The sequence below is a fragment of the Indicator indicator genome, chromosome 9, assembly GCF_027791375.1.
Source record: "Indicator indicator isolate 239-I01 chromosome 9, UM_Iind_1.1, whole genome shotgun sequence".
In the NCBI taxonomy this organism is placed as follows: domain Eukaryota; kingdom Metazoa; phylum Chordata; class Aves; order Piciformes; family Indicatoridae; genus Indicator; species Indicator indicator.
Window position 1 is genome coordinate 17,361,637 of NC_072018.1, and position 21,329 is coordinate 17,382,965.

Below are 21,329 nucleotides of genomic sequence, written 5' to 3' on the forward strand. Positions count from 1 at the left end.
AGACTGCCATGCTACTCTTACAAGAAAACTGCTTCAGAGCCATATTCCACTTACAAAGGCCTTCTTTCAATTTCTAGCTTATGTTTACTCTTGTTTTGTGTCAGTTTGTTACCCTTCGTGCTGTCTACTGTCACAATGTCCATGTAAGCTGCAAGTACATTCCTTCTCAACCTTGGTCTTGCTACACTCTCATCATGCAAGTCCTTATTTTCTTGACCATCCAAGTAACTCTTCTGTATGGCCGATCTTTTAGAATGTTTTCTTCAGAGCAGGTGACTATAGTGAGAGAAAAAATGTGCACCCATCAAAAAGAAGCCCCATCAGAGCCTCACCCTCCAACTCTAGCACATTCCTCTATTTTTACAAAACCCAGACTGATTAACAAATAAGGATTCTTTTCCCCCACTCTCCTTTCGTAGTAGGAGCTCTAAGTTGTTGAACATAGGATTCTTGAATACCTTTCTTTGTCTTTGGTCATTTCCAACTAAACTCCCACAGAATTCACTGAAACTCTGTTAGTGGTCTCTAAGGGGTATTTACACTAATCCCATCTCTTTTACTCCAGCCATTAAGGTCATCTGTTTGTTGCTGTAGGATATCTGAGATTCAAAGAATCATAGAATACCAGGTTGAAAGTGATCTCAAAAATCATCTGCTCCAACCTTCCTTGGCAAAAGCATAGTCTGGACAAGATGGCCCTGTCTAGCTGAATCTTGAAAGTGTTCAGTGTTGGGAACTCCACTGCTTCCCTGGGGAGATGATCCCAACATCTGATTGTTGTCATTGTGAAAAGTTTCCCTCGTGTCCAATTGGAATCTACTCAGGGTAACTTGTACCCATTATCCCTCCTCTTTCCCATGTGACTCCTTGTAGCTGCCCTTTAAACATTAGAACATGGTGATAAGGCCCCTCCTAAGCCTTCTTTTCTTGAGGCTGAACAAACAGAATTCTTTAGTCACATGACAGCCTTCCCAGTCCCTCAACAGCCTTCTCTGGACTCTCTCCAGCCTGTTCACACAGTGCCTGACATGCACTGAGTGTGAAAATTAATTCTTCTGCTGCCCTTCACACCCTCTAGTTTAGGTAAGTATTTGCAAGGTTAAAAATAGTATCTATTGCGGATGGATGGAAGGTGGATTTCCTTTGTCTACACAGTACTTCTTATTAAACAGCAACATGGGTAAGCCAGGTGTGATCACTTCCAGAAAAGCTGTTACATTTTATTCCATTTTCTGTTTACTTTCTTGTACTCAGCCATTCTTCCCACTTATTCTTGAACCTTGCACTACACTGAAATCAGACTATCAAGCCTACCAGTTGCCAGGTGCCACTCTCTACATTCTTCCTACAGAAAATACAGCATCTACACCTGTGGCAGTTCAGGCTGGGTGCCTCCTGTTGCTGCCACATAAGCTACACCTCTGGTGTCCCGAGCGTCCACCCAACAAGGTGGACACAGGAATCGGCGTATTTCTACCCATAAATCCTGCCCCCTATGAATCCATCTGCAAAGTCATTCTCTGCCTCTTTCTTCCCCCTCTGCTCCCATGGGAGATGCTCTCTCTTATCAGGTAATGCTGGGGGAGTATCTCAAGGCCTCCTAGGCCTGTCTAGGCCTAATGCCAGGAGGAGAATGGAGGGGGGGGCAGTCTCAGACCTGGCCAGCCTGAGACTAGCCTAGCAGTGGGAGGGGGAAGAAAGAGCCCTGGGGGTTTTGGGTATACCCTCAGGTGGGAGAAGGGAAGGATTGAGAAGCCTTTGGGTATTATGTGAGGGGCTCTGTACGCTTTGGGATGTTCTTGTCACTATGCTTTGTAGTGTTTTGTAGTTTCACCAACTGCTTTTCCATTTAAACTCTTCATCACTCTCCAGTCTGTTTGTGTGAGTGTCATTCTTTTGTCCCTCTCAGGGCAAGAGAGGATCTGTCTGGCCTCAAACCAGCACACCACCATATAGCCTCGAAACACAAGACATGTAATTCTTGTTCCTTCTTCTGCACATTCCAGCTTGACTGACTTCAATGCAACATACTTTTTTAACAGACCCTTTATTATTATTTTTCTCCCTTTCTATCTGAGATGTTTTTTAGCACCTTTGATTTAAAAACTAATGCCTCTGCTACTGCCATGTTATGGGAACCCCTGGGAACTCATCAAAATTCACTGTACTCATACTGAGAAACATACAGACCTTATTTTGTATATCCATCTTATATTAAATGAATTTAAAGTTGAAAATTGAATTTAAATTTACTTTTAAAATCAGTTCTTGCAACATCCTGATGACTACAAGTAGTCACTTTTGTTAGTTCAGTAATTCTTGGCAAGAGGGTAACAGTTGACAATGTAAGTTCATCTTCTGTATCAACATAACTCTCAGCAGCGTTTTTCTAACACGAGGTCTCAATCTATATTTTAATCACTCCTTGACTGCTTCAAGGCAACTCCCAGCAGCAGCCACAGTCAAAACGGGCCTCTGATTTTATTTAGACTTTTCTTCAGTGTCTAGTTTACTTTTACATCTCTTTTTTAAACAGCCTTTTAACAACTATACTCCAGTCTCATACAACACAAAAACATTTCTATCAGCTTAATGCCCCAAGACAGGTACCAAAGATCAAAGACAGAGGCAACCCACAGAACAGCTCTCCATTAGGTTTGGGGCTTTGGCAATTTTGGTGGCAGAAGTCCTGTCAGAAGTTCTAGCACTTTGCACACAATCAACCACAAAGATTTCCTGGATTTTCAGTATTGTTCTCTGCTCTGCTTTTCCACTGACATTTGACAACTCAGGATTCCCAGTGACTGAGTGACCCCAACCCCACGGGTGGCTTGCAAGTCCCTAACACAGATCATAGGGTCTTCACACCAGGCCTACCATAAGAAAAGCTATGTTCAGGGCATTTGAGATTACCTATACCATTCACACATTAATAAAACTAGTCACCTCTCTTTCCATCACTCAGGCTGTAAGGCCCAACTACAGGAAGGGATTCAATCAGCTCATGAGCTGCACAAGATCTTAACGGTTTGAAGCTCAGTCATTCATTCTTTGCAAATAGGTACTCAGCTGATTTTACATGAAAATTCTCCATGCTGTTGGCAGCAGTTGCTATTTTTTAATTTCTCCAGCCTTTACAAATCAAAAAGTCCTTTTAAAGGACTCTGCTAATAATCTTAAGCACCAACCACAGTCACATCATTTAGGAAAACTGCAGGTGATCAAGGCGTTGAGGCAATCAAAAGGCTGTTACTTGCCCCAGATCAGGTAATGTAATGGAAGACAAGCCAGGTAGATAGACCCGAGGCTCCTGCCTTAGTCCATCAGGCTGGCTGTCAATTATGGTGAAGTGATGTCTAATCTAGCCCCTACAGCTCTCAAGCACTTTTCAGTTGCTGCTGAGACTGTAGAAGAGTACCCAGGAACCACAACCTTCTACCTCCAGGTGTAAACTCTACAGATGCTATTTATCTTCCCACCACATCTCCTAGGGTTCATGTGGCAAATGATGATAAAGGCATCACATTTTGTCACTGTGTGCACTGACCTTGAAGGCTAGGTTTGGAGTGCAATAGCCCAGTCTCTGCTGGCTCCAGGTGGAAGGCCAGGTTGATGCTATGGCTTCTGCTTTCTACATAGTCCCTGCGGATTTGGCTTACCATCCAGAGAACTGCACCTTATGGAGCCTTGCTTAGAAAACAAAGTTAAAATTTGCAGATGTGGGAGACAAAACCATCTAGCGACCATCTCAGGCATTTGGAGCTCCTTCCCAGAAAACAGCAGTAACAGCATTAAACTTCTGAGCTTCCAACACAAAGTGCAAAGTCCATTTCCCTGCTCCAGGTTTCTCGTTTTCACAGTCTGCTACATAAGTAGTTCTGGATTTATTCAGTATATCACTGAATTATCTGAGCTTGTTGGAACAACACTGATTAAACACTCCAGTCTGAGTGGGCTCAGAAATGATCACTTAAGGGCAAGGCTAGTAATAAGGAAATTGTAAAAATGCTCCTATTCTGGAGAGAGGCATCATTCCCATTTTACAGACACAATATCTGAGGCAGAAAGTCCCTCTTGGCCATGTTAAGTTTTGCTCCCAGCACTTGGAGCTATTTGGGCTGCTCTGCATTCGGTGTGTCAGTAATCTCAGCAGGAGGTTTAATCCATCACATGGACAAGTACTTCTACAGCCAGGCAAGGAAACAGCATTTAGTAACTGCCAAAGATTTCTGTAAGAAATTTGTTACTGTATCTGTAGTACACTAAATTTCTCTGAATATCTGCAGCTATCTTTCCATCATGGCAACTCTTCCTTTGCCTGACAAGGGATTGGAGCAGTGCACTATATCTGTACAAACCCACCAGAATTCAGGCAGAGATCATCAAAAGTGTTTTAATGATTAAACCATGTCAAACATTAACAATGTAGGTATATTCAGATGAGCCAAGGGTTTATTTCTAGCACATTTAGACAGCCTATTTTGAACATTACAGCTGCTGTACTGAGCTATGTAAAGACCGCAAACCAGTACCTAGAAATGAAGATACACGCACAAGCTTTGATAATGTAAACATAACAGACACTGTTCTTCAAAACAAGGAATCAAAACCTACAAGGCTAGTAGGGGAACTTATGAATTCCCTAAAAGATGTGCAAAAATTTTAAAAATATTTAATTTTAAAAAATTAAACATGTTAAAACTGGCATTTATATAAATATCAAAAACCCAAATAGTTAAACTTCAGCAACAACCAGCAGAACATCTTGCACAATTTAAATTTTTTCAAAGCTTAATGAATAAAATATTCATAACCAAACTCCACCCTGACAGATACCAGAATACCAGCAACAGACATTGACTTTGCAACTGACTCCTCATATGTGCAAGGCAAGATTTTACAAGGAGGAGTAACTTTAACAAGCACTCAAATTAAACCTTGAGATCACAAGCCAAAACATGACTGATGATATACACAACTCACGCTATAGAAAGAGACATTTCCAGCACATTTCAGTAACATTAAAAAAAACCCAACCCAAAAACATTAGGTATGACTTACACTGTTTAATTTTGATGTTTGGGAAAAAAAACCAACATTTGTGTTAGGCACAGTTTCAAAATGAACAGATGCTACATGAAGAACAGTATGGATACCAACATAAATACAGACACCACCATCAGAACAGCATCTTTCTGTCTTTGTATTGAAATACTTGGATAGGTCACATACTGCAACAGTAGCTCCTAAGATATGGATATGGCTATGGTCATAACACTTGAAATTCTGCCAGTTTCCGTATTAAAAAAAAAAAAAAAAAAAAAAAAAAAAAATCACTCTTCATCTAGCATTTAAGCAATACCAGAAATAAGGAGGGGAGGAAAGAAAAAAAAAAAAAAAGAGAGAGAGAAAAAAATGGGTCCACCCTGTATATACCCTAAACCTTAGAGACAATATTTAAGTCTTCCTGGACTGTGTAAACGCCAATTAATTTGACATTAGTGACATACTTCAAATAAAAAAATACGATTTATTAAAAAGGTAAAATAACTTTTCCATCCAACTTTTATTGTTTAGTCAGTTAAAGCCAAATATACAAAACTAAATGTGCCATTTCCAATTTCACTGTATCACATAAGAGATATGTAACGTTGTGTTCCCCACATAGAACAGTAAAATGGTCAACAGATTCCTCTAAATGGCTTCTTTTATTAAAAAGTCAGTCAACTGAAAAGTTCAAACATACCCTAATTTTTAAACCAGTAAGAAGCTTTGGGCCCTGCTTTTAATTTAAGGCATGTGTGTTTATCTACTGAAACCAGCATTGTACAAATTACCTCTACAATCACATGCAGGTTCTAACAGTAAAAAAAAGAAAAAAAAGAAAAAAAAAAGAGGTTTAGATTACAGTGTTTTCAAATTGTGAATCATAACTCAGCACCTATCATATCGACTAGTAAGGCAACAGCAGTGTTGGATACTACAATAATACTCCCTTCCACAGTCTACAGCAGGGTCAGTGACAGCCCAGAATTATTTTTAAACTTTAACCTACTTTTATGTTCTGTATACAGTTTCTAGGGTGTTTGTACTGGTTAAGTCCTACATAAATCACACTATTCTAGGCAGGAATAGTTACAGTAGCCGTTAGAGTATTAGTGCACAACTCTTATTGTGCTTACAATCAGATGATTTTGTTGCTGGGGTTATCAAAATGGTTTTTCAGTTTGGTCTTCAATCCTTCCTTTGTTTCCTTTGTTTCACATTGTTCTCAAGGGAAGAAAAGCTGTTTGTGTACCCGTTCACAGTGGCTGTAGAGCCGTTCTGATACTCTTTCCTCCTTGAGGATGCCTTCTTGTTGTAAGTCTAAAATACACAGAAAGACACATGGTTTTGCTTAAATAGATACAAATAACTGCTTCCTCACAGTAACTCAAGAAACTCAAAAGTAAACTTGCTTCCATCATTTTAAAAGACCTGACAGTGGCAGAGTCTAACGAGCTCTACCACTTTTGTGTATGAGGCTATACTATGTCTTTCATTTGGATAGTGAAAGAGAATTAGTTCACTGGAAAAGAAAAAGGCTTGGTGGTACGATGGTAGCATTGGTGGTGTTATGTTAACAGCAAATATGAAACAAGGAAAGCAATTTTATGATCAGACTATGGCAGAAGAATATACTCAAAATGACAAGTGAGGAAGAAGGTTTGATGGACTGCAGGGGACTATCTTGAACAAAGTTGGAACAAGAAATGGGAAAACAAGAACAGTGAGGGAAGTTCAGAGACACATGTGAAAGCAATTTGCGCTAGTCAACATGGGAAGCAAAGCCTAACAGTATCAGGGAGGCTCAGGACCACAAAAAAAAAAAAAAAGATAGTAGAGCAAAAAAAATATGTGAATAAAGTCTTTGTCAAGGGGGGCTCAGTCATCGGGAAAGAGCATTTCCTAAAATGTGTTTGTGAAAGAAAGTGAAATGGTTACAAGATAAAATATGAGTAAAAATGATTCAGAACGCCAAGTAATGTTTGGACTATAGTATCACATATAATTAGCATGTTCATAGACAGCCAATGATAGGAACCACAGGTCTGATTTTAGGAAATGCCAAAAGATCAGATAGGGAAGCCTGCTATATTTCCCACTCATCAGACCCTAAATGCTCAAATCTTTCAGGAGAAGTTTAATATACCTAACAGATTTTGTTTGTTTGGGTGCAGCAGACTGTGTTGGTTTGGTTTTCTGAAGATGGGTACATCTTTGCACAGAGACTGACTATGACCTGCTCAGAACACATACCAAGTCTGGATCTGTTCAGACATAAAATCAAATTTTCTGGAAGCCCAACTCAAAACGCTAGTTTGCCATAAGGAAATACAAACAAGTGTCTGTGCAGGTGAGCCACAACCATGTTTCTCTATGCTGGGAGTTTGGGAAGTTTTCCCTTTCAAGAGCAGTAATGAATAATTATTTTAGGTACTTCACAGGTTCAGAAGCTGCTGTTTTATTTCACACTGGAAGACTGTTTCTTACGTACAGCTCTTCCTCTCCCTTAGCTGCAGTTAGAATTACATTAGTAAAGCACTTTTGTACTGCTGCTTACTGACATTCACCAATGGTTCTGAATTACACAGAGAAAACATCCAACAATTTGAAACTGGAGGGCAGACCAACAGCTATGCTGCTTTAAGAACACATGCATGTTACTGAAAGATAGCAAAAGGACATTTCAAGCACCACTTTCTGTAAATAGCTTTGCAGTGAGAAACAGCCATCAGAATGCTACACAGAGTCAATGAATATTTCTTTTACCTGAATGTAGAAATTTGTGAAGAGGATAATCAAAGAAATCATATAAGAAATCTGGAAATACAGCCACCCCTGAGGAAATGCACATGGCCAAACAACACCACAGCTGGTCTGGAAGATTGTCAGGACAAACTGAATCTGAGGAGAGAAAAAAAACAAGAGAAACAGAGCATAGAATGGAAGGAAGAAAAAGGCCATTAGCAACCAAAATTGTACAAGTTCATCTTCTCTGTCTTGCTAGCAGTATAAACCTGGGTTAGCAGATATTCAGGTTGTGGTATTTTGTTAAGTGTTTTTATTTGATTAATCTTGTCCCATTTCAGACCACTAGAGTATCTTATGTAGAATTGACTTATATATATACTAAGGAACAAAGACCACTTTCTCCCTAGTGAGAGCTCACTGGGGTTTGACTCTACCATCCTAAGATCGTAGATCTGGCACTTCACTGCTTCAGCTGCAAAAGATTTAGGATCACTGTTTCTATACATGGATCCTGCAATCCTCTCCCACAAGCAGGGACTGCCTGGCTCCAGTGGAAGAATCTTTGGGGTAAAGACTGAAGGGAAGCTGGTGGTGGGGTGTGTGTGTTGGAGTTTCATTATCTTCAATTATCTCTTTTGGGAAAACAGAGTTCAGATTTAAGTGCTGCAGAGGGTCTTAGGCAAAATTCATCCTTATGTGAAGGCTACCAGACCAGATTAGGGAATGTTTATTTAAAGAGGGAAAGACCGTTGTGTTCTGCTCTGCTATTTTGCTGCCCTAACAACTACACATGCAGAGCAGGCAGGGAAGTGAAAGCAGCTATGACAATAGCCAGGGGAACAATGAAGGCACCCAGACACTTGGACTCTGCAGCAGTCAGCCAACCAGGGTGAAGAACAGAGCCTAAATCTGTAAGGAGAAAAAAAAACAACCACAAGGCAACTCCTCCCTCCTGTTCCCCAATGATCCTTACTGCTTAGCCATCCTTCAGGAAGGAAGAGTGCTAAAAAGAAAACAAATGAGTTTGTGAATCAACACTCTGAATTGCTGGCAGCAAATGGTATTAATCATCACCAGTAAATGTTATTAAACCTATTCACAGCTCTGAGAGGGTGCCAAGGAAAAGGTGGTGACAGGAAGATAACAGAAAAGTCTGTCTCTAGGCTTCGGTTTCTCCACCTACAAAATGTGAGACAACATCCACGCACACTTCCTTGTGGTGTTCTGACATGTTATACACATGGAAACTTGGTTCTCATGCAGTATCACTACAGCATGTGCCATATTCCTTGATTTCATTGCTCTTTTCACCTCCAGTGCACAACACCAGAACTTCATCACTGTACACACAGGAAACAACAAAAATGGATACAAGGAGTCCAACAGAGAGTTACATGAGAGAAAAAATCTGCCCATTTAAGTGCAGAAGAAGACCAGAAATATTGAACAGTTTTTAATAAGCCATTTGCAACTGAATGCAAAAGTGAGACAGAAAAGCCATTGTCCTGCAGGACTAGAATAAAGGGCCTTGTTAGCCAGGGACTGCATTGCACGTGGGCTCTGATCTGTCATTTCAACATCAACCTGAGCAAGCATGGACTAGCACTGTGCTAGCTCAAGCAGGTTTGGAAGAAAAGCTTCTAGCTCCTCTCTGGCTAGTGGAAATCACAGTGTCACAATTCCCAAATACATCTAGCCATACAACATGGTCAGGTGGAGGAAGATCCCACTGATCTCACCACTGATTTATGTACATCAGTCCCCAGCTCCCCCTTGCCCTGAAAACAGAGCAAACAGAGGCGCAGAAGTTGGATTTGTAAAGTGATTTAGGCAGATGTCGAAAGTACTACTCTTCATTTTCCCTTCTTCTAGCCCCTGCCAAAATTTCTAACTCAAAGACAAGAGGGCCTCATTATGAATACAAGAGTGTGAAGTGTCGAAGAGCTGATCACTCACCAGCTGCCCCTGAGTGATGTACTTCTTCCACCACAGATAAGGACGCATTGCTGGAACAGCAGACAATCCATAGTAGGAGTACATGAGGACGTGGATAAAGCTGTTCAGCGTGGCACCAAAGTAAGCTAAAAAAAGGGCAGAGGAAAAAGAAAAGTACATTGCATTACCAGGAACACACTGTTTCATGGAACCTACAAAAATAACAAGGTCAAAATGTTACTATGTAAAATATGATTTCTTTTAGAAGAAAGGCAAGAGATTTATTTTTTTCCCCCTAATTTTTCTTCTGCTCACTCAACAGAGCGGCTCAGCTGCTTTGCAGCTGTGCACTTCATACTGGCCTTCTGATTTTATTTCCTCAACTTACTCTTTTTCACATCCACATTAGGGTTTCTCAGAGGAACTGAGGAAGCTGATAAAAAGGAGGCATGTAAATGTGCCCAACAATCGATAGCTTCATCCACCTTATTTTGGACTTATTTCACTTCCTTCCAAGAAGGAGCCTATTTTGTCATTTATAACCAAAAGTAACAGATACCTTCAGAAACTGCAAGTTAGTAATTTTATTTGTCCTTGTTTACAGCACCTTTAGTCATTAAAGAAACTTCTTAAACTTAACACCAAACTGCACAGAACTGTGATGGCCAAGCAGAACATAAAACTTGGAAAGGAAGAAGAAACATGCGTCACTAGAAATAGCACATAAGTAAGACCACACAAACACATGATAGACTGAAAGTATCTGCACTTTTGACTGCTGTATAACCATGCATTGACTCTTCTGGAGGAGAATATGGTTCCAGATGCATACTTTTTATAAGTCTAGCATTACTCACTGTTGTGCTGACAACACAAAACAAAGGAAAGTTTTTATGTTGTTTGGCTCAGAAAGCAGACTCCTGAGCAACCTCTTGGTCTGCACTGCCAGTATTTTGCATCCACTGGATTTGAAAAGGTTTCTCTTGGATGAGTGTTCAACAAAGCCAGTATCTACAAGCTGCACATCTGAACCACAACTAAACTATAGTAATGCAGTTAGGAAAGTAGATGCCAACTAAAAGCAATGAAATTAAAGAATCAAATCAAGATCGCCAGAGGTTAGCAGGATTTAGACAAGAGAGACATGGAAATCTTCCACTTAAGATGTATTCAGTTAAGTTTATTAGAGCTCAGGGGAAGAGCTTTTAATTGAAATAATTTGTTATGGCTAGTGGTATAATGAAATGAAATTAAGAAACTAGCATCTCAAGTGAACTTAACTTCCTCTATCAGAGTCACTAGTAGCCATTTTGCAGCTGAAACAAGCTTCTGGTCCTGAAGTGTTGTTTCATTAGAAGGTCTGCAACCACCACAAAAAAAGACAAAGCAAGGCTGACAGGTACCAGATCTGGACTGCTGCAGCTGATAAATGTCACACTGCCACACAAATTCTTGAAACTACATAGGCATGCCTGTTCCAGAGACTCTGCAGGCAGCTTAATTCCTGCAATGATCTGCAATAGTTGCAATTCAGCAAAGCCAGGACAGAACAAATCCTGCACCTGAATGTACCAGAGATGTTTGGTCTGACCAAAAGAAAACCAAAATGATGCCTTTGTTGCAAGTGTTCCCTACCATAACCCAGTACTTACAGTGACCACAAGGCACCCAGTTCATAACAAACCACCAAATGTTCAGCATAGTTGCATGGTGGTAGACATGCAGAACAGTGATCTGATGATTATTTTTCCGCAAAATGAAAAAGAAGGTATCCATGAACTCAATGAGTTTGGAGAAATAGTACCACCAGAGGACACGTATGATCTAGAAAGAAGGAAACAAATTTTAGCAGCACTGCATATTGGAGGGGCTTTCAACTCTTTTGCTAAGAAATTAAAATCCAGATTCTGCCCTGCACTACTTGGACTGAAGACGCTGCAGATATCTTCTTTAATGCTTCTACTGCAGGTCTCCCAGTAGGAGATCTAGGTACAAATCCATTACTAAGTTGAAAATAAGATGACAAAGACTGCTTTATGAGGCTATTGCTGTGTACCTAAGGTGTCCTGGGAGAAACAAGAAAATATTTAACTATAGTTGGTCCTAAGGTGCTCTCTGTGATTCAGAGGTCTGAACAGTGACTGGAAGAAATCATTACCACATCTCAGAAAGAGAAGGAGAATCACAAGATGCCTGGATGCAGTCTGAAGACCAAGTCTTTATTTTTTGGCCTGGGAGCACTTGAAAATTTAGATAATTCCTCACCATGAGCGTATTGTAGGTTAACTATTATGTTTGACTAGGGTAAATAATACTGTTCTGTTCTTCATTTGCACACAAGTAGGCAGTTTGAAACATTATTAGCTGTAAGGCTTGATGATGTTACCTTCATATCAGCTTCTCCTCCACTGTGCGTATCCTGACAGAAGAAATTGTATCCTCCTTCCCATACTCCTGTCACCAGCTGAGAAGATCAAAGAATAATGCATTATCTGGGGAGAAGGCTGCACCCTGTGGCACATGCAAACCTCCAGAGCAGCTCTGGTGAGGTATCTGGTGTCAAGGGATTCACAGGCACTCAAGTATGGCATTAGGTTGAACTCAAGCCCCAGTGAACAAATCATAGTGGGGAGTGAATTAACAAATTCTTGTAATTGAGGTGTACCAGAATAAAAATGGGAAGCAGCATCTTATCCCCACTTATCCCACACAGCATGTGGGTTTCCACAGTCATACTCCAGACAGACTCTCAAGAAATATCTCTCCTCCTTGGCTGATGACATCATTGTTGGTGAAAGTGAACAACCGAAGTAAATGCATTGTTTTTCTGATTATTTTTGTACAGAAAAGGTTATATTTTAAAGGACTGTTATACACAGAGATCTGACTACCATTTTTTCAGACATGTAACAAAGCAAACCTTCAGCTTTCCTTTATAAGTAACAACTCATGTTTTACTGTACTGCAATTCTCTGAGATCTTTTTAAGTAATTCACCCATCCTGCATTCATGACATACCTCCCAGTACAAGTGACTTCCTCCACAGGATATGGCATTGCCTGCCTGACATCCTGGCATAATAAGTAACACCTCAACATGACAAAATTGCTTTTAAGAGAAATGACCAGCTATCAGTCATGAGAGGCTGATGAAGAGCACGTTGTCAAGGGGCTGGCTGAAACCTTTGCAGAAGAAAGAGGCAAAATGGATGTCCATGTCCCACCCTTTCATGGGTGGGAGATGGAGGGGCTGGTTGAGAGTGGGATGGGAAGAGGACAGGAGCAAGCCCTCCCTTAATAGCACAACAGAACAGAACACTGGATGGTGCTTATTAAGACAATTTTCCCCTTGGGAATAGCATGAGGAGAGGAGTAACAAATTTAGACGATTTCCAAGTGAAAAAAAGAATTGCTAGGTATCCCAAGAAACATTTTAAAGGCAGATAGAGATATCCTACCCTGCACAAGCAAGTTGTCCATTTTTTGGCCTTAAGTACACTCATGCAGAATAAAAAAAAACCACCTTTGCAAAGTCACAGTGGAAAAATCCTTGTACCATAAGTCATTTAAAATAATCACTTGATTAAAAGACTACTCTAACTGGTACGATTAAACGCTGCTCAGAACTGTGAATGAGAAGCTAATTCTAAAAGGTACAATAAAGATTATCACTTAAATGGACTACCTTTTCCTAATGTTATTTCTTCATGCTTCATTTTCCTCCTAGATTAGCTTTTAAAATACCCTGTCAGCCTAGATCATTATTTTTGATCTTCTGAGATAGAATTATCACCACTATTAAAAAAAACCAAAAACCTACATACAAAACCCAGACATCTAGTTATAGCATAACACGAAGATCTGGAATGATCTCATGTATTAAAGATAAATCAGCATCACTCTGCTACAGTGAGAGCAGGGCAGCCATGCACATCAATTGCAGACAGAAGCAAGTTCTCTCTCCAACCAGCAAAGGGAATGCAGCCACAGGAGGACTCTTCCCCTGGACATAAGGCAGGCACAGCTATACAAAGCTCACTGATTTAACAGAGGTACACTGCTAAAGGACCCGTATGTCCCAGAGCAAGTCTTGCACCAAACTGCTCTTAGGGCACTGAGAAGCCTGCCTGGCTTTACGAGTGCCTGCCAGTCTCTCAGACAGAAGACCACATTGTGCTGTGATCATGTTGTTAAGAGCTTACAGATGTTTTCATACAGTTCTCATAGTTCAGAGAAGTGTTAGGAATAGAAGGATAATTACAATGTTCATACTGTAATTAATCCAAATACCTTCCATAACTGATGCTGAGGTCCATAAACTTCTCCCAGGGCCAGCATAGTGAAACCCAAAGAGCTTTCCCTGAAAGCAATACAGGCTCACTACCTAAAGTACAACACAACCAAAGATGTCTGGATGGATCCCACCTTTCTGAAGGTTAAAGGCTATAGGTAGCTTCAGTTACTCCAGGTACTCCCTTGTTTCCAGAAGAGTATATAGTAATGTGCTCTCACCTCACAGCCACAGGGGTTTAAATAACAGCAAAGGAACATTTGTAGGAAATCATAGCATCTTTTATCATATAAACAGTTAATATAGTTCCAAAATTAATTTTATCCCTTCCTCTATCAGAAGGAACTAAATGGTGAAGAGCTGTGACAGCTGCCCATGAATGGCTGTTGTTACCTACAAACCTTGCTTGGTGCAACACACAACACAGATAATCCTTTTCCTGATCTATCCAGCTGCTCCTTCGCCTCACACCAGTACTTCTTGTGCACCTGTAATACTTTTGGCACTTGCTGGAAGGCTTTCAACAATGGGCCACTCTGAGACCTGACTATGAATGGCTCCCTAATAGCTCTGCTATGCATGGGGCTGGGAGTAAAGGTCCAGGGAGCTGCTTATGTGGCACCCACAAAGCAATAAAGACAGGTGTCATAAATTGCCAGCTAGTGCATTTTAGTCATTCTTCGTGCTTGTTGTGGTCTGCTTTCAGGCAGGTCAGTTTCTAACCCCTCCCAATGACTACTGTACAGCAGGTCTCAACTTGCCCTGCAACAGGTTAGCTGATCCTCAGCAACCCCAGGTTTGAGACAACCTTTCCCTGCCTTCTCTCCCTAGGAAGTCCTTCATCTTCATACTGGCAGGAGCTCAGATTTGCTAATGTACAACCACAGGCATATCTTCTCTCAAGAAATTAATCTGTCGAGAAAAGGACGACTATAATAACTTTCACCAGAGTATGTGATTTTTAAATGAAACAAAAAGAGACAGCTCCTTTATAAGCCAACGCTAAGTCTCTTGGCTCAGTGGAAAACCCTGCAGCTCAAAGTTGCTCAAGCAACTCACACTTCCTTCCTCTGCACTGAAATTTTCTTTCTTTCTCTTTTTTATATTACTTTCATTTTGTAATCCCATTGCTGGATTCTTTAAAGTGCTTTTTTTTATCAACTCTGCTACCAAAATAAACCATCACACTAACACCAGTCTGACTGGGCTGCAGGAAAGGTGTTACTGGGGAGGATTTTATTTTCTTGTGATAAAACCATGAGACTCGCTGGAGAGGGGCAGATAAAGGACCCAGCACTGCATCAGGCTGTCAAGACATGATGGGTTTATGAGCTTCAAAACAGAGTGGGATTAACAGTGAAAAGGAACAGAAGTTGACGTGACTGATCAGAAAGCAAGCAAATGCCTGCAGAGATATGAAATTTTATCTTTACCTGAACACCTCAGGACAGAGATCAGGGGACCTGTAGAGAAAGAAAGGGGAAAGAGCAGCCTGCCACCTGCAACTCACAGGCTACCTCTTCACTGAGTCCCCTCTTTCCTAAAACAGGGTGTGGCTCTTAGGATGCTTTTCCTACAACATATACACCACCTCCCTCATTGGGAAAATTTGAGACTTTTCTCTGGCTGATTTAGTAGGGAATTGATTTTTCAGATTAAGAAAAAAGACATTTAAAAGATTGCTTCTTAAGAAAGTGAGCCTTCATCACTGATGATTTTTCTCAAATGCAGGTCTAGGTGGTGGTCTAGATCATCTGGCTACTTTTGCTAACAAACACCCCCAACGTAAAATAGGTCTGTGTGCCATAAAATTAGGCACTCGGAACTTTGTCTGCCAAATTACCCAGACACGCCTCAGGTAGAGCCTGCTGCTCTAATTACTCCTGTGGCTCTTTCAGGCACGGAGGATAACGAACCCCTATCCTAAAACCCCTCTGCCTGCCACCCCACTATGCACCTCCTCCACCCTTTGCTGCCTCTGCCTAAGACAGGAGGGCTATTTCCCCCAAAAGAGCAAGCACTGTAGATTTATGCACAGTATAATGTTGTTTGCCCCTATTTAGCATGCTCTCTTCCTTACGTATGGGAGTGGGAGGTCAGCCTGAATAAAATACTTCTACTCCCCTAGCTCTGCCTTGCCTTTTATTTTGTCTCAGACAAAGAGCCCACTACTCTGTTCTGCAAGTACCAGAACCGAGCCTAGTCATTAAATGCCCAAATAATTTATAGCAAGTACACACAGAAAGTACTATCTTATGAATTCCAAATAAGAGATATAACATTTCCAATGATTTTCAAGTAAGGTTATATGATATTACATTAGTAGATAAATGGTACCAAGTACATAGTAACTAGAATTATACAAACTCTAAAATGCAAATATTTTTTCCTGATGTCATTGTATACAAACATTCATATATAAAGGTCAGAAAACCAAGCAGGTCATCTTTCTCATCCTAGTTGGGAGGATGCCTCACTTTAAATCTTATGTGACCAAACCAGTAGGTTAAACTGCGCTGTGATGCTATGAATCATGACCTGAACCACCACAGCTATAATTCAGCAAAACTCCAAAGCAGGGATGCAGGTGTATCACACACAAGCTGTTAAAGCAGCTTACTTTCAGAGAGGCTACTAAACAAGTTCCTCAGTGGCGATCAGTCCCTTGCTGCAGAACATAATTTGCTCTCACATCTAGCTTGCAAGTGCTGTCAAACACATTTTGTTGCAGCTATTATGAGTTTAATAGGCTTCCTAACACTGCAGCTTTGTGTATTCCCATTTATGAAGAGAAGGTATACTTACAGCAACATTAATGAATACTTCCATAGAGATAATGTTACATTACATTTATGCTTTGAGGTAAAGTGTTTCACTAGATAGGAAGGAAGAGCCTTAATATTCACTGTATTTTAGTTGTCCCATTCCTTTACAACATAAAAAGCTATTCAGCTGGTTACAACTATGAGGACTTCTTCAGTATACAATCAATACTCCTTTCTTGGTAACCAGTTCATTGAAATAGGCATTTATAAGATCAACAGTTTGGATTTTTTTTCCCATCGTTTAAATTTATCAGCAGGTTTTGTAACATGGCAGAATATTACAGTAATTTTCACTTGGAAACTATGAGTACTATTTGAAGTATTCAAGGAAAAAAGATTGGCTATCCTTAGTTCACACCTAGTGCAAGTGAAGAAAATTTGCACTTGTAAATCCTCAATAACATAACTGGAGATTAAAACAATTATTATTATTATAGAATTATAAATCATACCTGCATAAAATAATACAGATGGTACCTGAAGTGCACAGCAACACTACTTTTAGACAAATTAAACAGATAAACACAAAACTTTATCTGGATTATAACATCCTGACAGGGAAGTTAGAAATGTAAGCACATCAGGAATACAAGTTGTTCCAAGTACCCACTGAATCCAAAACTGCTCTCCTGAAAGAACTGATATCTAAGTTCTTAAAAACCCAACTCAGTAATTGTTCTCAATGATTTTTGACTAGACAATTCACTACACAAGAGAAATAACTTTACTTACTATCCAAACACCTTGCAGAGCAGTACAGAGTTAGCTACAAACTGAATGGTGAACTACAGCTCACATATAGTTCTCAGCACGTTGAAAAAAAATTTCCTTATTGAAAGGAGAAATGCTTTTGATTAAAGCCACACATTCAGTCATTTTTGACCACATTCTTATTTACAATGCCAGAGCGCTTCATTTTCACTTGTTAAAAAAAAAACAAAAACACACCAAACAATTCTAACTAAAAGCACCTGAAGTGCTCTCTGCAAAGCAGAAAACTTTACAGTGCCAAAATCCTTGATTTGTTAGGCAAGAAAACAATTCCACCAAAAGCTCAATTCAGTTTGAAATATACCTGTATGTTCATATTTTAACTTCCAAGAAACAAACGAAGCACAACAACACTGATGTGATTGTCTCAGTAAAATCAAGAGTACACAAACCATGCTATTGCAAGCTTACAAAGACAGATGTGGAATGTATGCACGATTAAACACATTTAAATAAAACATGTTTTGCACTCCAATCTACCAGCACAATCACAGTTAGCATGACTTCCAGGCAAGGAGGAGTTACTGAAAGAATAGACAGGTTTTGAAATGTTGCTAACCAAGGTCAGCACAGATGCTTAAGGCCAGGCTTGCTTCATACCATCCTTAGAGGTAACATTACAGCTACGGTTTTCTCTCCTGAGAGGTGACATTGAAGAATGGTTGCAACACTTCTGCAGACGCTTCTCTAGCTTTAGGAGGACTGTCCTCAGAGATCATTTTCAACATAAGCTAATGTAATTAAAATAGATACTGCAAAATAACCATGACCCAACTCATTTTCTCCTACCTCATGAAACATATACAGAGAAAGCAGTGTAAGTCCAAGGTTGTAGACAACTAGAATACCCCTGCATGAGAATGGTTGTTTGTTCCGCATGTACTTTGGTCCTAGCCATACAATTAGTAAGTACAAGACTGAAAAGATGAAGGTAGGTGTATAGTTCTCCAGAAGAAGCCATCCTTTTACTCTGGGGTCTGAAACAAACAAAAACATACAAACACTTAGCTTATCTAAGAGAAAAGGTTCAATGAATAAAAAAAACCCAAACAAACTGTACATAAAATGCTTCTAGTACCAGAATACCAGAGCAAGATAAAGGAAGAGCAGCAAGCCCTCTTATTAAGGGACACATTGCTAAGCACAAACAGCCTTTGCAAACAACAAGATTGTAGTTATACAGTTAAAGAAAGCAGAAAGAATTCTCTTCCTAAGGCAAAAATATTCTTAAATTATAACTATTATTTTTAAATACTCATTACCATCCAGAATCATCATTTGTCTTGAATAACACAGATGAACTTAAATTATATAGAAAAGCTTCAACAACCCTCTGCCCTAATTCTCTCAAATAAAGCTTTGCCAACAGTGTACAACCTTACTTCCTCAGAGCCAGCAAAGCTGAAAGTGAAACAGATAGCTTTGTGGTTATTGATGGATGATCCTAATAATTATTTTATAATCAACAGTAACTATAGCAGACTTACATATGTGCTATTGAGAAGGATTACATTTTTGAGCCCTTGAATGAGCCATGAAAACCAGCAGTCAGTCCAGTCTGAAAAATGAGTCTAGATGGCAACATGCTGACTGCTCAGGAAAATCACATAAATCACTCTGGTCAAAAGGACTGCAGGGCAACACTTAGGACATGCATTTTTGAACCACACCTATTTTTGAACCATACCCAGCAACAGCATGGTTTCACTAAAGTCTGCCCAAGCTGAAACCAAGTTTACCGATTCAAGTACCGCTGGCATTCACAGCCCTGAATTAATTCTCATAGAATCACAGAATGTTTTAGGTTTTAAAGGACTTTTAAAGGTCATCTAGTCCACCCCCCTCCCCCTGCAGTAAGCAAGGACACCTGCAACTAGATCAGGTTGCTCAGAGCCCTGTCCAACCTGACCTTGAATGTTTCCAGGGATGGGACTTCTATCACCTCTCTTGGCAACCTGTTCCAGTGTTACACCACCCTTATTTAAAAAACAAACAAACAAACAAAAAAAAAAAAACAACCAAACCCAACTTCCTTGTATCTAGTCTGAATCTCCCCTCTTTTAGTTTGAAACCATTACCCCTTGTCCTATCATAACTGCTAAAAAGGTTGTCCCCATCTTTCTTGTAAGCCCCCTTTAAGTATTGAAAGTTTCCAAAAACTACAGATTTTTTTCCGTGAAAAATTCCTTAGCAACTCCAGTTACGTGGGCAAGAGTATTTCTATTTCATCAAAAGCAAATTATAAAAAAGTTGGGGGTTTTTTTGTTTGGTTGGTTGGTTTGGGTTTAATAAAAGATATTATTAAACGAGGGAGGAAGGCAGCAAATATCTGAGTGAGGTAAGTCTTTCGCTAAGACCAATGGTAACTGACAGTAAGAAGAATAGCACCTATAATTGTCATAAGTAAAAATTCACAGATCTTTAGGTAAAAAGGTCACAGGCATCGAGTAGACTATTTATGACAGAATCATACATTTTGATGCTCTGAGGATATGAAAGATGTTAGAGGAAAGCTTTTTCTCATACTCCAGTATCTGCACTTAAGTATCAGGTCTGTACTTGAGTTTTGACACATCTTACCTCTGGGTCCAAGCCAAATATCAAAGTAACTATTGATTGTTTTATCCAGAAGTTCCATTCTACAACCTATTGAAATGAAAAGGAGAAAGTTAGTTCTTCAGCCCACAGAAATAATCACCTGAATACCATCTGTTAGAATTAACAAAGAAAATACTAAGACGCAAAATTTGCGGCAGACATACTGGAGGTTAGCAGCTTATATACAGTACATAAAGTTTATTCTAATCTCAGAGAGAGCCACGGGTCTAAGAGTAGTATTTGCCACTGAAATACTCAATTATGGATCTAAATACACAGGAGTTTAAAACAATTCATATTAACTTGAAGTTCTTTTTTAATTCTGTGTTTTTAAAAGTGCAAACATAGGATGACATCTTTTAAGATCCTTCTGCAAGGAGCAGGAGGAGTGGACCTTGAGAAAGTCAACAGCGTCACTGAAGAGCTTCATAGTATTTATCTGAGAATTTCAAGGAGCCTCCAATAGGTGGCAAGGCTAGCTGGGGAGGAAGGGGAAAGGCAAAAGGTAAAATATTGCACTGGTATAATTTTGCAGATGAGTGACTGATTACAGCTCTGATTAACAGCCCTCACTTTTGTGGATTGGTAACTCATTACAGCTCTGATTAACAGCCCATAAAACCAAGAGATCAACAGTCACCAAATGACAGAGAGGGCTTCAGAGGCAAAGGAGAACGCATCACAATTTGTGTCATGGGCATCTCCAGTTCCAGAAACTGCTTACCAGTAAGACATTACCAGATAAAATTCATCCAACATCAGTACCATACAGTGATTCAAATGTCATTCATCATCTTCTCACATACCCAGTGTTTACTGGAAGTACCTGTTACATATTCTGAGGTACATAAGCCATTGTATGTCCCTAAGGCTAAAGCAAGAAAGGGGTAGCAACACTTTCCACAAGCAGGGAAATTTGCACATGAAGCTGTTCTCAAGAGAATAGAAAGTAATTTTCTTCGTGATTGAAAAAACCCCAAAGCAACCGAACCAAAAGATCTTCCAATTTCCCCTTTTCTACCCAGAACAGCTCTGAACTTTCACTAAAACAACTTCATCAATTTTTATCTAATTTTCATTTTATCCCCCCGCAAGTACTAATAGCAATTTTTAGTA

At 39.8% G+C, this 21,329-nt stretch overlaps 1 protein-coding gene across 2 annotated transcripts; it reads right to left on the reverse strand.

The window, feature by feature from the left end:
- Nucleotides 1–5,565: 5,565 nt before the first annotated feature.
- On the reverse strand, nt 5,566–20,253 carry ELOVL5 (ELOVL fatty acid elongase 5). 2 transcript variants are annotated; one of them, XM_054383486.1, is made up of 7 exons: nt 20,196–20,253; nt 18,405–18,592; nt 12,116–12,193; nt 11,382–11,553; nt 9,751–9,875; nt 7,813–7,947; nt 5,566–6,366 (listed from the first exon to the last, which is right to left on the reverse strand). In XM_054383486.1, exons 1-7 carry the CDS (start codon nt 20,251–20,253, stop codon nt 6,235–6,237), a joined length of 888 nt encoding a protein of 295 aa, XP_054239461.1. In that variant the 3' UTR covers nt 5,566–6,234. The 2 variants fall into 2 exon arrangements, with proteins under 2 accessions (XP_054239461.1, XP_054239462.1); XM_054383487.1 differs by lacking the exon at nt 9,751–9,875 and having other exon boundaries at nt 6,239–6,366.
- Nucleotides 20,254–21,329: the final 1,076 nt, after the last annotated feature.